The sequence below is a fragment of the Dryobates pubescens genome, chromosome 20 (assembly GCF_014839835.1).
Source record: "Dryobates pubescens isolate bDryPub1 chromosome 20, bDryPub1.pri, whole genome shotgun sequence".
Lineage (NCBI taxonomy): Eukaryota > Metazoa > Chordata > Aves > Piciformes > Picidae > Dryobates > Dryobates pubescens.
The window spans coordinates 3,809,191-3,824,059 of NC_071631.1; the positions used below are offsets into that span (position 1 = coordinate 3,809,191).

At 45.1% G+C, this 14,869-nt stretch overlaps 1 protein-coding gene across 2 annotated transcripts in view; it reads left to right on the forward strand.

Moving 5' to 3' along the window:
* The window catches only part of LOC104307356 (argonaute RISC catalytic component 3), a 78,235-nt gene that overhangs the window by 1,246 nt on the left and 62,120 nt on the right, over nt 1-14,869 (forward strand). Inside the window, exons 2-18 of one of the 2 annotated variants that reach the window (XM_054170531.1) lie at nt 2,050-2,215; nt 2,890-3,010; nt 3,994-4,175; nt 4,564-4,700; nt 4,787-4,921; nt 5,105-5,192; nt 5,776-5,923; nt 6,340-6,459; nt 6,924-7,052; nt 7,222-7,355; nt 8,091-8,275; nt 8,891-9,050; nt 9,567-9,882; nt 10,275-10,409; nt 11,208-11,309; nt 12,097-12,296; nt 12,616-13,007. In XM_054170531.1, the coding sequence (XP_054026506.1) occupies nt 2,050-2,215; nt 2,890-3,010; nt 3,994-4,175; nt 4,564-4,700; nt 4,787-4,921; nt 5,105-5,192; nt 5,776-5,923; nt 6,340-6,459; nt 6,924-7,052; nt 7,222-7,355; nt 8,091-8,275; nt 8,891-9,050; nt 9,567-9,882; nt 10,275-10,409; nt 11,208-11,309; nt 12,097-12,296; nt 12,616-12,724 (2,567 nt within the window). In that variant the 3' untranslated portion in view covers nt 12,725-13,007. Of the gene's footprint in view, nt 1-2,049; nt 2,216-2,889; nt 3,011-3,993; nt 4,176-4,563; nt 4,701-4,786; nt 4,922-5,104; nt 5,193-5,775; nt 5,924-6,339; nt 6,460-6,923; nt 7,053-7,221; nt 7,356-8,090; nt 8,276-8,890; nt 9,051-9,566; nt 9,883-10,274; nt 10,410-11,207; nt 11,310-12,096; nt 12,297-12,615; nt 13,008-14,869 lie in introns of those variants that run through there. The other variant, XM_054170529.1, reaches the window with a different exon arrangement.

Consider the following 14,869-nt stretch of genomic DNA (forward strand, 5'->3'; position numbering starts at 1 on the left):
AGGCTGCTGTGTATTTGTAGGATGCAGTGTGTCCTTTCTGACTTCCTACTACATAAGCAGATCCTCTTTCAGTTTAGTGAGTGAAACTGCTTCCTGTCTGAAGTAACGTGGTTGAGATGCTTAGTCCAGAATTGACACAGAGTAGAAGAAATTAAAAGGCTAATGGCAGATATAATATAACCATGGGCAGGCTGATCAGGTTAAAATCCTGATACAATAAGTGTAACTTGCAGGGCAGCCTGCCTTCAGTTGGGAAAACTGGGTTTAGCTTGTTTCCTGGAATCCTTTGAGAAATAACTTCAGAAAGGAAAGTTTATTACCTCCTTTGATCTAACCCGACCGAGGTCAGCCTTGCCATGCTTGTTTACAGAACTTGTCAATACCGAGGGAGGAAAATGGGTAAATATAGTTGTCATTTAATCTCTTGCAGGAGGTCAGTGCCTGCACTTACTTCAGACTAATTAGCACAGGATTAATGGATCATCTCTGTAGTATCCAAATAACTTCGACTGCCCTCAATGATTCATGCTTGTCGAGGCAGCTGCAGGGTTTTGCAGTGCTAGCTGTGCCCCACAGCCGGTGTAACTGGGGCATGCTGAGCTGCTCCTGCAGGATCCCAGGCAGTCCTGCAGCTGCAGAGTCAGTGAGATGTGGTGTGGGATGACTGTGGCCCCAGCAGCCACCCCAGCTTCGGCTGGTGATGGGTGGGCTACAGCCATTTATATGCTCTAAATACTCTGGGGTTAGTGTCCTCAGACTGGTGATTTTAACTGTTAATGCAGTAGCCACTGTATGTTTTATAAACCCAGTGGAGAAGGCTCCTTGGATTTGGTCCTAGGTTTGGTTTATGGTTGTGTTAAAGTTTATTGCTGCACCCTGAAGTGTACCCAGATAGGAGTTTCGTCCTCCTGTAGCTTCTCTTCCCTCCGGACAGCAACTGTAAACCTTTGACTATGTTTTATGATTGGTTTATTATTGCTTTGTTGTCTTCTGACACATTTCCCCCCTCTCCTTTGCTACTCCACAACAGATGGAAGAAGCTTCAGTCACGCTAAGCACTGGCAGATGTAGACCAAATCCAGGAAAAGGCTTGATGTGCAGTGTCAGCTGAGACTGAGTTTGATTTTAAAAACATCTGTTTAATCTTGTTAACATGGTATCTAAGATCTTAACACTTAAGGAAGTTAACTAAAGACTTAACTAGTGACTAGCTAGTTTTGTGAGTGAGACAAGTGTGAGTACTTTTTTCAAACCTCCAATAATTTCCTCCTTAGAACTGTACCTGAAGCTCTTTTGTCCAAACACATTATCTTCTCCACATCTATTCAGAGCCTGTATCTGCCTTTATGCTTTCTCCCTTATTCTTAGAAAGCCTAACCCTTCCCTCACTCCTTCCCTTTTTGTTGGAATTTTAAATTGGCTGAATTTTTAAAAGGGGAAAGTCTTTCACTCCTTTAAAGTGATGTGTTCATAGTGTTAAGGAAGGAACAAAACTCTTTCAACCTAGATTCAGTATTGAAATATGGTTTAAATTTAGCTTAAAATCAAAGTATCTCTTACCCATTTCCAGCTAATACCAATTTTCAGATGAAAATTTGGGGTAATGTCCTAAGTATGCCAAAAGTGACAGCCACTGACTGCTGAACTTTAAACCTGTACTGAAAATGATGAAAAAAATGTGGCTTGTGTGGCTGTGGGCAGGTTCTAGAGGTAATGGTAGGAATGTATTTATCTTTACATGGCATAAAAATATGTAAGATGTAAATCTCAGGATTCTGTGAAGTTCACACCCACAGTCATGAATAAGTATCATTAGTTTTGAGAGTGAGTTGTGGCTCTGTCCCATGTGTGCTTTAGGGAACGTGGTTTTTTCCCTGGCAGTTCAGAGAAGCTGGAAGGCTGAGCCACTTGGAACACCTCCATTTGCAACCTCAGAAAGCTACTTAGGATTTCTCTCTGCCCTGTCAGAGAGTCAGCCACAGTGCACCTGAAAGGATACAGCACTGAAGGATCGATTACACCTCATACATATTTATTTGACTTCCCCAGGGCCCCCAGCAAGCCTTTTCCAGCCACCCCGCCGCCCGGGCCTGGGAACTGTTGGGAAACCCATCCGCCTCCTTGCCAATCACTTTCAGGTTCAGATCCCCAAGATTGATGTTTATCACTACGATGTAGATATCAAACCAGAGAAACGCCCCCGAAGAGTCAACAGGTAGGAGTCATTTAATTAAAAAGTGACACAGTCTTTGTGCCTGAGTGTGAGCAAACTGTTGATCCTGGAAATCCTTCAGCCGCCCAAGGCCAGGGAGTGTCTCTGCAATGGGCAGCAGCTGCTGGGCACTGAACCATAATACAATATTCTCCTTATTTTTATGAAGAGTTTTGCAATTGGCCTGTTCTCTGAAGGCTCTAGGAAATGTACAAAGCCTTGAACTACAGCTGGGTTTATTTTCCAGTCCCTGCTAATTGTTCCACAGCCTGTTATACAAACGTGTGCTAGCAGCTGAGGGGAGGGAATTCAGCTTGCAGATTGACGCAGAGCCTCTTAGGGTCCTCATGTGGGTGCTTTGTCAGTAGAATCAACCCACAGAGCACTCCCCTCATCCCAAAGTAGATGCTTATCTTTGCTCCTGTGTTTGAACAGCTCTCCAGATCCCATTGTCTGTTTTGGCTGTGTCCCTGCTGACAAAAACCTTTCCACCTCAGTGTGGAAACCTGGGTGTCTTGCTCCGGAGATGACTTGTAAAGCTCTTCAGCTGCTGCCTGGGGGGAGTTTTGCTGCATTGTTGTTTCTCCTACCTTGCTCATTTAAGAAAATATGAGAAATTAATATTAGACTGTGTAAGACTATTGCTAGATCTTCTGTTCTTTGACCTAACTCTGCAGAGAGGTGGTGGATACCATGGTGAGACACTTCAAGATGCAGATATTTGGGGATCGGCAGCCTGGGTACGATGGGAAGCGCAACATGTACACAGCTCACCCCTTACCCATCGGCCGGGACAGAGTGAGTGTCAGCAGGGGCAGGTCTATGCTTCTGTAAGGAAACTGTTACAGTGTCATTTGCAAATTGTTCTTGCATTGTCTTAAACCCCCCAAAGCTGTCACACCTCTTGGTGCCATCCTGGAAACACTAGAGAGTGCCCATCAGGGATCTCTAGGAACTTAAGTGGTGTTTTACTTAAGTCTCTGACTCCCAGCTCTTCACCTGGAGAGTTTGACAGTGAGCATGTGAGCTAGCATTGTGCTCTTTCAGCTTCAGGCAGATTGACCTTTTTTCACCCTAATAGAAGCTTCCCTTCTCTGTTTTAACCCCCATTCTGTTGCAAAATGATAAAAGTCATTATGGATGACAAATAGGCTGCACTGTGGAGATACCTCCTCCTGTTCCATAAAGACAACCATATCAGCTGTACTGGCTCTTCCTGTTCTGGGCTGTGCTCACCAGCACCCTACCTCTGATAGATTGCAGTCTGTAATGACCAGTCCTGATGGGAAACCAAACCCCATTCTCTCTCCTCCCCAGGGTCTGGTTATTTGTGGTGCAGTGCCATGAGGAACAGGTAGGATGAGCTCACACTGGCACTGTGTGAGAATGATCCCAAATGCTGTGCTGGAGCTCTGAGATTTGTGAGTCTTCTTTTTGACCAAGAGGTTTTCTTGCCTTTCTGTTTGGTTCTCAAGACATCTTGTTATGAATTGATTGACTTAAAAAAAAACTTGACTCACAATTCTCCAGAGCTTTGATGTCACCATACTAATTGCTGCTTAAAATTTGCACTCAAAGATACCTCAGTGCAGTTTCTGAGATTAATAATGCCAAGATTTTGAAATCCTATGGAAACTGATTGTAATATTTTAAGAGAATAACACAGACAGTGTCAAAAATACAGATCCAAAGACTACTAAGAGAAAAGTACACCATTGCCCAGATCTGGGATGATCTGCAATCCATAATGAAAGCTTGTGCTTAATTCTGTTCTGTGTCAGGTGGATATGGAGGTGACACTCCCAGGAGAGGGCAAGGACCAGACATTTAAAGTCTCCATTCAGTGGGTGTCAGTCGTCAGCCTTCAGCTGCTGCTGGAAGCTCTGGCTGGGCACTTGAATGAAGTTCCTGAAGACTCTGTGCAGGCTCTTGACGTGATCACTCGGCACCTTCCTTCCATGAGGTGGGTGCTTTGGGTGCCTTCCTGCCTGCCTTGATCTTGTGCCTGTCTTAACACTTGTGTTTGTCAGGACTGGCTGCTGTTCTGCTGTTACTCTTCGCTAAGGTAGAAGGGATGAGTGATGCAGTTGTGTAATTCAACCCCTGCCTCACAAATATGCACTAGAATAGGGAAATCTGATCTGAACTCAGGACTTGTGTCTGCTGGTCATGTTTCTAAGGGGAATTTGCTGTAGCCAGCACGGTCACGAAAGGCTTTGTGTGCCCGTCATGAATTAGCTCCAACAGTTCTGCTGTGCTATAGAAATGTGTTTTAAAGACCATAGGCAGAGACGTGAAAAGGAGTATTGGAAAGGAATTGTCAAAGTACAAATTGTCTTATCATTTTTCAGGTACACTCCAGTGGGTCGCTCTTTTTTCTCCCCCCCTGAAGGTTATTACCACCCCCTGGGAGGTGGCAGGGAGGTCTGGTTTGGTTTCCACCAGTCAGTCAGGCCTGCCATGTGGAACATGATGCTGAACATCGATGGTATGTAGGAAATTCTGTCTCATTAACGGAACAGAGTTCTTCCTGCTTCTAAATTAAGTCCTATTTTACTCCTTTTTAAATCTTAGTGTCAGCAACTGCTTTCTATCGTGCTCAGCCTATCATTGAATTCATGTGTGAGGTGTTGGACATTCAGAACATCAATGAACAGACCAAACCTCTTACAGACTCCCAGCGTGTCAAGTTTACCAAAGAAATCAGAGGTAAGGGCTTGTTCTAAAGCTGCTGCCACAAAGCACTGCAAGCCTGCTCATGGTGCATTGTAAGGAAAATGGGCAAAGCCCTTGAGCAGCTGGCCTGTGCTTTTTTTATTTTTGCCTTCATCTTTTTCAAAGGTGACTCCTGTGCCTGAATTTATTTAGGTGACTTTTGTGTTGGGTTTTCAGGTCTAAAAGTGGAGGTTACCCACTGTGGGCAGATGAAGAGGAAGTACCGTGTGTGTAATGTGACCCGGCGGCCGGCCAGCCACCAGACGTACGTACACCAGTGGGGATGAGGGGGGAATTCTTTACAGTGAGGGGAGTGAGGCACTGGAACAGATTGCCCAGGGAATTTGTGGATGCCCCTTCCCTGGAAGTGTTCAAGGCCAGGTTGGAGGAAGCCTTGAGCAACCTGGGCTAGTGGAAGGTGTCTCTGCCCATTCTGAGGGAATTGGAACCAGATGCTCTTTAAGGTCCCTTCCAACCCAAACCCTTCTAGGAATCTAGGAGTGCTTTCTTAAAAGTCATGAACCTCTTTGTGCAAGAACAGCCAGTTCTGGAGGTGAAGCAGCTCTGTGGCTGTTCAAAGGTGTTTAGTTTTAGTGGAACAGAGGAATAATAATCATTTAGACCTCTTTTACTGCCTTTCACCCAGGAAAAGTGAAGCTGAATCCCTGGGTTTTAAATATAACATAATTTTTAAAGTAGCTATGAAAAACGCAGTATATAGTCTAAAAAACCCTAAACTTTTCATAGAGAAGAGATCCAGTAGCTAAGGAAAAGAAATTTTCCATACCATCTTTTCCTTTAAAAAAAAACATCTTGAAAATTCTAACCAGAACAAATGTCCTTTGTAGGTTTCCTCTGCAGCTGGAAAATGGGCAGGCTATGGAGTGCACAGTAGCTCAGTATTTTAAGCAGAAGTACAGTCTGCAGCTAAAATATCCTCACCTTCCCTGTCTCCAAGTAGGACAGGAACAGAAACACACATACTTACCACTTGAGGTAAGAATCTGGCTTTCTCTTGCACTGTGGTGAATCCTCTGAGTATAGAAGAGGCTGTAGGGGGTTCTTGTGGCTTTCAGTGTGTAAAGGGCTGAGCAGAAGGCTGGAGACAGAGGTTTTTAGCAGGGTCTGTTACAGTTTTTAAACTAAAAGGGTGGACATTTTAGTTACAAGGAAGACATTTTTCACTCTGAGGGTGGTGAGATCTTGTCCCAGGTTGCTCAGAGAGGTGGTAGGTGTCTCATCCTGGAACCATTCCTGATCAGGTTGGATGGGGCTCTGAGCAATCCAGCTGAAGATGTCCCTGCTCACTGTGAGGGGACTGGACTGGATAAGTTTTACAGGTCCCTTCCACCTAAAGCATTCTATGATTCAGTGTCACACAGTGTCAGGCCACTCCTCTGTGTTCCATGCAGGTGTGCAACATCGTGGCAGGCCAGAGGTGCATCAAGAAGCTCACAGACAATCAGACTTCCACCATGATCAAAGCAACCGCAAGATCTGCCCCAGACCGACAGGAGGAAATCAGCAGACTCGTAAGTGGCTTTTCCAGCTCAGCAGTCTCTGTGTCACTGCCTGTGGCTCTTCCAGTAGCACATAGAATCATGAACAGAACGACCAAGAGCTGCAGAGGTTAAAAATTCTGTCTTCTTTAAAACAAGTCTTTTTTCAGGGGTGCCCAGAGACAGGACAAGGGGTGATGGGCACAAACTTGAACATGGGAAGTTCCATCTAAACATGAGGAAAAACTTCTTTGATTTAAGGGTGACAGAGCATGAGAACAGGCTGCCCTGAGAGGTGGTGGAGTCTCCATCTCTGGAGACATTCCAAGCCCACCTGGACACGTTCCTGTGTGACCTTCTCTCAGGTTGGACTTGATCTCCAGAGGTCCCTTCCTACCCCTACCATTCTGTGTAGATAGAAATCCTGTTCATGGCAGAGAGGACAGAGGCACCTGAAGCATTTGATGGAGCGACATAAATTCATTTTTTGTCACTAGGTGAAAAGTAACAGCATGGTTGGTGGGCCAGATCCCTATCTGAAGGAGTTTGGCATCGTTGTCCATAATGAAATGACAGAGCTGACAGGCAGAGTTTTGCCAGCACCAATGCTGCAATATGGAGGCAGGGTGAGTTTTCCATGCTTTGTGAAGTGCCTTGTCCTGAGGTTACTTGGACTCTTTATTTTCTATGTCTTCTCATAAGGCCTCCTTTCTGTGAGCACTCTTCTGCTATCAGCAAAACAAGCAGTACAGTTCTTTTGGTTTACTTTTTATTTGCCTTTTGTTTTTTACCTAGAACAAGACTGTGGCCACACCAAACCAAGGTGTGTGGGACATGAGAGGGAAACAGTTCTATGCTGGCATTGAGATTAAAGTTTGGGCTGTTGCTTGTTTCGCTCCTCAGAAACAATGCAGGGAAGACTTGCTGAAGTAAGTATTTCCCTATTTATTTCAGGATCCCTATTTCAGGGTTTATTCTCCTCCTATATCTGAAGGATGATCTGCAGTATCAGTTGGTTTTAATGTATCTAATAGTAAAAAGAGGACTAGACAGTCCTGCAGTGTCTTAAATGTTTACAACCTGGGAGGAGGCTGTGGCAAAGTTCTTAACTTGATGGAAAAGCATTAAATCCCTCACCACTGAGGCTGTGTTTCCTGCTCTGGAGGCTACATTCTACTCACATCCTGTTGTTTTTACAAATAACTGACTGTGGCCTTCCATTCTAAAATCTGAGTTATTTTTTCCCTTGACCTTTACTGCCTCCCAGGCAACATGTGCCACTTTTTTCCCCCCTCCCCCCTGGTCCTTCAAATTACTCTGAAATGTGCAGCCAAAATCATGCTTAGATAAGTTTGGTGGATGAATGAAAATGTATTAGAGCTACCAGTATTAGTTTGGGAACCTGCCTCAGAACATCCAACTCCAAATGTGTGTTTGTTTCATCAAAACTTCTAAAATTACAGCATCAAGCTTATGAAATGTCCTCCAACAGGATTAGAATCACATGAGTTCCTCAGAGTGACAGAACTGCTAACAGATAGTGACTAGTGTCAGCTTGGAAGGGCTGTGAAATAGCTGCAACAGCTTAGATCTTGTTGATAAACCAAAGGCAAAGTGCTGACCCAGTGAAAAGGGCAAGACAGAGCCAGGTTTGTCATCTCCAGGAGCTTCACGGACCAGCTGCGCAAGATCTCCAAGGACGCCGGGATGCCCATCCAAGGCCAGCCCTGCTTCTGCAAATATGCCCAGGGGGCAGACAGTGTGGAGCCCATGTTCAAACACCTGAAGCTGACCTACGTGGGGCTGCAGCTGATCGTGGTGATCCTGCCCGGAAAGACGCCGGTGTATGGTATGGAGGGGAGGCTGGGAAGTGTCCATCAGTTGTGCAGAGAGTGGGCAGCTTGTTCTGCATTTCAGTGGTGAGAAGGAGGCAGAACAGGCAATAGGAAAGAAGGCTGGGGGAAAAACCCTTTAGCCCTTCAGGACCTGAAGGGGGCTTACAAGAAAGCTGGGGAGAGACTTCTTTACAAGGGATTGTTGTGGTAGGGTGAGAGGGAGTGGATTGAAGCTTGAGGAGGGCAGATTTAGACTGGAAATTAGGAAAAAAATTCTTTACAGTGAGGGTGGTGAGACACTGAAACAGGTTGCCCAGGGAGGTCATGGATGCCCCCTCCCTGGAGGTGTTCAAGACCAGGTTGGATGAGACCTTGAGCAACCTGGCAGGGAGGTTGGAACTGGATGACCTTTAAGGTCCCTTCCAACGCTGACCATTCTATGAATCTATGATTCTGCTGTTTAAAAGGGGGATTTGGAGATGCGATACTTGTATGTTACCAAAGATGGTACTGAACATTTGTCAGGGAACTTTTTATGGTAACATTTGAAAACAAAAATTAATAAAAGAAGGCAGCTGGAACCCCTGACTGCAGGTAACTGCAACCACTAACTTCTCTTTCTGTCACAGCTGAAGTAAAGCGGGTTGGTGACACTCTCCTAGGAATGGCCACTCAGTGTGTTCAGGTAAAGAATGTGGTAAAAACCTCACCACAAACGCTCTCCAACCTGTGTCTGAAGATAAATGCAAAGCTTGGAGGAATCAACAATGTGCTGGTACCTCATCAAAGGTGAGATTAAATCTAAAGCTCTCCTTCAAGTCTGGTTTGTTAAGCAAAGGGATGTCAGTTTGTTGTGTTAGCTGCAGTGACTCCTGTCAAAATACTGCCTGCTTTAGAAATGCAGAGTCTGGAGTGGACAGAGAAGGATGCTTCTGCATTCAGAGTCTGCCTAGTGAGCTGGGGATCATCTCTCACACACTGTGTGTGCAAACAAGCTGACAAAGGCTTTTTTTCCCCTCTGCCTTTCCTCTGCTCAACTCCTTAAGCACCCTCTATTTCCTTCCAAACTGGATGAAAAGGAGGAATGACTTCTGATAAGTGCTTGTAACTGCCTGCCTGTCCCCCTTCTCTTTTTCACTTTCTGTTCTCTCTGGGTTAAAAGAGCTTGAAGTGGAGAACTTTGTCTGTAAAGCTCCTGGCAGGGTTTTAGTTCTGTTGAGTGGTTTGGATACACTTGCTTCAGTTGCAGCATTTTTTTTCCTTCCTCAACCCCATTCTTTGTTATTATTTTCCTTGATCCAACAGGCCATCAGTGTTCCAGCAGCCAGTGATCTTTCTGGGAGCAGATGTCACTCACCCTCCTGCTGGGGATGGGAAGAAGCCGTCAATAGCGGCAGTGGTGGGCAGCATGGACGGGCACCCCAGCCGGTACTGCGCCACCGTGCGCGTCCAGACCTCCCGCCAGGAGACCTCCCAGGAGCTGCTCTACAGCCAGGAGGTCATACAGGACCTCACCAACATGGTGCGAGAGCTGTTGATCCAGTTCTACAAGTCCACTCGTTTCAAGCCCACCAGGATCATTTACTACAGAGGAGGAGTATCAGAGGGACAGATGAAGCAGGTATTGTCTAATGATTTCTTGTTGCCTGTATAAAGGGATTGGCCCTTGAAAAAAAAATCTCTATCTGTAGATTGGTTTTGTTATGGGGACAGTGAACAGTTGCATTGAGTTCTGGTCAAGCAGAAGGAATATTTCCTGGAGTACTGTGTCCAGATCTGAGTTTCCTAGCTCAAGAGAGGGAACTACTGGGGAGAGTCCAGCAAGGGGCTATGAAGATGGTGAGGTGACTGCGAGGGGGCAAGGCTGAGAGACCTGGGGCTGTTTAGCCTGGAGAAGAGCTGCAATTATCCTGTTAGATCATATTCCTTGCAAACTGACATTTCTATGTGGAAAAAAATATAATAGAATGTGTACTGAATTCAGCACCCAATAATTGCATCTTCTACTTGTAGGTAGCTTGGCCAGAGCTGATAGCGATCCGGAAGGCCTGCATTAGTTTGGAAGAAGACTATAGACCAGGAATAACCTACATTGTTGTGCAGAAAAGGCACCACACCAGGCTGTTCTGTGCTGACAAAACTGAAAGGGCAAGTAATGTTGACTACATAAAGAGGAGGTGATGGCAACAGGAAAGTAGTTGTTTGGTTAAGTGGGGTGGTATCCCTTTTGCCCACCAGCACTGAATCAATCCATAGAAGCAGCAGCAGTTCTGCACAGGAGCAGGTTTTCTGTACCAAAATAACCACTTCCTCCTGGGTTTTTTCGTCGCTTTAGATGGAGCAGCCAGATGGAACAGCTTGTTCCCAGCCCCTTTTGGAGCAGGGATACTCCATATCCCTGTGTTTGTGTACCTGGAGCTGCAGCCTGGGTTTTTCAGGCTGGGATTCCTGACTGTAAACTGAACCAGTTGTTCAGTTTGTGGCCTGTGCTGTCCCTAGATGGGTTTGTAAGATTTGGCCCCGGCACAAATCCACAAGCCAGCTAAGGAGCCTTTAGGAACATCCCTGGTTTCAACTTTGCTTTAAAAATGCAGATCTCAGGGGGGCTGAGTGCAAACAAGGATACAAAAATAAATTTATTTCAGCTAACCTGCAGGTTCTGAAGATCCTAAATTACTTGTGTAGGCTTTATCCCACTCTGCAGTTTTAATGGTACTGGCAAGTATTTTCTTTTTCTCTGATGACACACCAGTTGGATTTGGTGAAGTTTCTAAAAAGGAACTCTCAGAGAACATTTAATTCCTCCTATGTAAATGACCTTAAAATTTTTCCACCTTTCTGAGCAGTAAATTCTCAAACAGCTTTAAGCAGAGCCTACCTTAGGAGGTATTTTTGGGTCATTTTCAGAAAAAAACCTGTGGGCTAATAATAAACTTTCCTCACTAGGTGGGTAAGAGTGGCAATGTACCAGCAGGCACTACTGTGGACAGCACCATCACACATCCTTCTGAATTTGACTTTTACCTCTGTAGCCATGCAGGAATTCAGGTAACGTTTCAGTTCTGCTGCCCAGGCTGCAAGGACTAAACCCTTAGCATTGTTCTGATGAGTAATGTTGCTTCTGTTTATAGCTTGGCATACTTACAGCTGCATCAGCCCTGTGCCTATTTGGCACTTACACTTCAGTGCACTGGTTGAAGGTGCAGCCTTCAGGTACAAACTCTGTTTGTCAAGGGAGGTTCTCCTTCCCTTCTGCTGTGCCCCAGTGAGGCCACAGCTGGAGTATTGTGTCCAGTTCTGGGCTCCCCAGTTCGAGAGACAGAGAGAACTACTAGAGAAAGTCCAGTGGAGGCTATGAAAATGCTGAGGGGCCTGGAGCATCTCTTCAAGGACAGGCTGGCAGCCCTGAGGCTGTTGAGTCTGGAGAAAAGCAGCTTGAGACGACATCTGATCAGTGCTCAGCAAGAGCTAAAGGATGGGGGGCAGGAGATGGGGCCAGATTCCTTTCAGTGGTGCCCAGTGGAAAGACATGGAACAATGAACACAAACTGGAACCCAAGAGGTTCCATCTGAACAGGAGGGAAAACTGTTGGTGTGAGGATGCTGGAGCCCTAGAGTAGGCTGCCCAGAGAGGTTGTGGAGTCTCCTCCAGACAGATTCCAAACCCAGATGAACATTGTGATCCTGGGAAGCTGCTGTGGGTGCCCCCACTTCAGCCAGCGGGGTTGGACTGGATGTATTCCAGAGGCCCCTTCCAACCCCACGTGCTGGGGTTCTGTGTCGTTCTGCGTTTCTGTGGCTTCTGTCCAGCTGACTGCTCGTCTGTTCTCCCCAGGGAACCAGCCGACCCTCCCACTACCAGGTCCTGTGGGATGACAACTGCTTCACCGCAGACGAGCTGCAGCTCCTGACCTACCAGCTGTGTCACACCTACGTGCGCTGCACGCGTTCCGTCTCCATTCCAGCTCCTGCCTACTACGCCAGGCTGGTAGCATTTAGGGCCAGATACCATCTTGTGGACAAAGATCATGACAGGTAAGGAACTGTGCCTTGTCTTCTTGGTAGCCAGATAACAGAGCTGAATAACAGGTATTTAAAAGAAACTCTACAGTGAGAATGGTGAGACGCTGGAACAGGTTGCCCAGGGAGGTTGTGGATGTCCCCTCCCTGGAGGTGTTCAAGGCCAGGTTGGATGAAGCCTTGAGCAACCTGGGCTAGTGGGAGGTGTCCCTGCCCTTATCAGGGAGTTGGAACTGGATGATCTTTAAGGTCCCTTCCAACCCCAGCTGTTCTGTGAATCTATAGACTGCATGGCCAGGCTGTTGATGGCTCCTTGTGTGCATTGGTTTTGCAGTGCTGAGGGCAGCCACGTGTCAGGACAGAGCAACGGCCGCGACCCTCAAGCTCTGGCAAAGGCAGTGCAGATCCACCACGATACTCAGCACACCATGTATTTTGCTTGAGAGCTTTTTGGAAGATGAGGCAAAACCACCAACCCATGCAGTCCTGAAATGGTTTTGAACACCTTACTTGCTCCAGCGAGGGCCTGGTTGATTTCAGGCTGCCCACTACCAGCAGCTCTGAACCGTCGCACTGAATCTGTCCATCGCAGCAACGTCTGATGCACCAACACAATTGAGCCATTTGTTTCTTTGGGGTTTTTTGTTTTGTTTGGTTTTTTTTCAGTACTAGAAATTCATAGACTTGGTCTTTTCTGATGCATTGGACTGAATTTTTACCTCAAAAAAGAAAAAGAAAAAAAAAAAACAAACAACAAAAAAAAGGTGCAAAAGGTTTGATCATCCTGGAGTTTTTCAAGGGACTTGGCACGAAAGGTTTCTAGAGAACATTCTGCTGTCGTTTTTAAGTTCTCTTTCTCATCCCTCAAGCCTGATCATGATGACTGCTCCCCTTCCCCGTGTGCACTGCTTTAGTGAGTACCTGTGTGATGGCAAAAAATGGTTTACTCCAGTTAAAAACGTTCTGTCGTGTGGGGCCATAGGTTTTTTTTAATGGAGATTTTAGACTTCACTACTGTAAAATGCCTTTTAACCGAGGTAACTTTTCACAGGTCTTGGCAGGTGTTGTTTTTTTTTTTGTCCTCCTTTGGTTTTGGTTTTGTTTTGTTTTCTTTCTTTTTTTTTTTTCCTAATTAACCTTTCTTAAAAAAAATTAAAAAAAAAAAATCTCTGCAGACTTGGGGCTGCAAGGAAAAAAAAAAAACACACACAAAAAAAAAATAGACAAAAAGCAATTGCACTATAATGCGAGTTTCAAATAGGTGGTTCTTGTTCTGTGAATGTGTAATATATAAGCAGATGGGTGATGCCTGTCAGTAGGTTTTAATTGTAATGGTTACAGATTAATACTGCCATGGTATCTTCACAAGTTACTGAACCATCTTTCTTTTTTTTTTTAATTCCCCTTCCCCCCCTTCTGAAAAATGATTAAAAAAAAAAAAAAAGACAAAAAAAAAAAAAGAATTTAGCTTTTAGGTATTTTGCAGACTTTTACAGAAGTGCCCACTTGATGCTGCTGTGTGGTTTGATAAATCAAAAGTGATTTTAAAACTCTTTTCTCGTAGGAGGTTTAACTTTGGCAATAAATCTATTGATTTTTTTTCTTTCTTTCTTTCTTTTTTTTTTTTTTTTTGTTTTTGTTCCCCTTTGTTTCCTAAGCCCCCTCACCCTTCCCCCAACAGTGTAATTTTCTAGCTGAGGATTGTGCATGAGTTTAACCCAACCGACTTTTCTCGTGTCCTTTTTTGGGAACACACAGATTTGGCAGTTTCTTGAGACTTCATTGGAAAAGACACACACCTCCATGCTTTTTTTAAGAGGATTCTTTTTAACTGTTTTATATTCACTGTTGGTGTCCTGTCTACAACATTTTTTATAAAGCTTGGAAAACTGGATGTTACGTGTAGGAAAGGTTTGCCAATCTGTACAGTCTAAATGTATTGTGTGACAGGCAACCTGAGGACTTGTTACCAGCATTTTAACCCTGTTTTTGGTTTTGGGTTTTTTTTTTCCCCTTCCCTGGGAATCTGGGTTGCCCCCACAACTGCATCCAACAGCATGTTTAACCCATGTGAGTCCCATGTATTGATTCTGTCCCAGCCTAGAAATTAGGGATTCTTTTTAAATCTGCTTGGCTTTTTTTTCCCTCTTGTTGTTTTTTCAGCTGCAATGTGTAATCAAGAACAGGGGCTTGGTTTCACTGAATACTCTTGGAATCCATGAGCATAGTACCTTGAAAGTAGATCCCTCTTAGTGTTAAACCTGAGTTAGAGCAGATTAAAAGCTTGTTCCTCCCCTGAGTAGAGCCGACACCACTGCTTTGGTAAGAGAAGTTTGAGAAGTCCAACGATTGCACTGTGGTCTCCAACACTCGTGTGGGGTTTGCTGCTAAGTCGTCTGCTGTTCCAAAGCTTAGGAACCAGCCCCCTCCAAATGTCAGCAATAGGAAATGCTGTTTCCTTCAGTCTTTAAGCTTGTAAATAAATTAAAAGTTTACATTTCTCAATGCTGGGGTTTTTTTTTCTTTCAGTTGTACCCAAGTACACTGAACTTAGTTTTCAGGCAGTTTCAGAACCTTCTTTCAAGGAG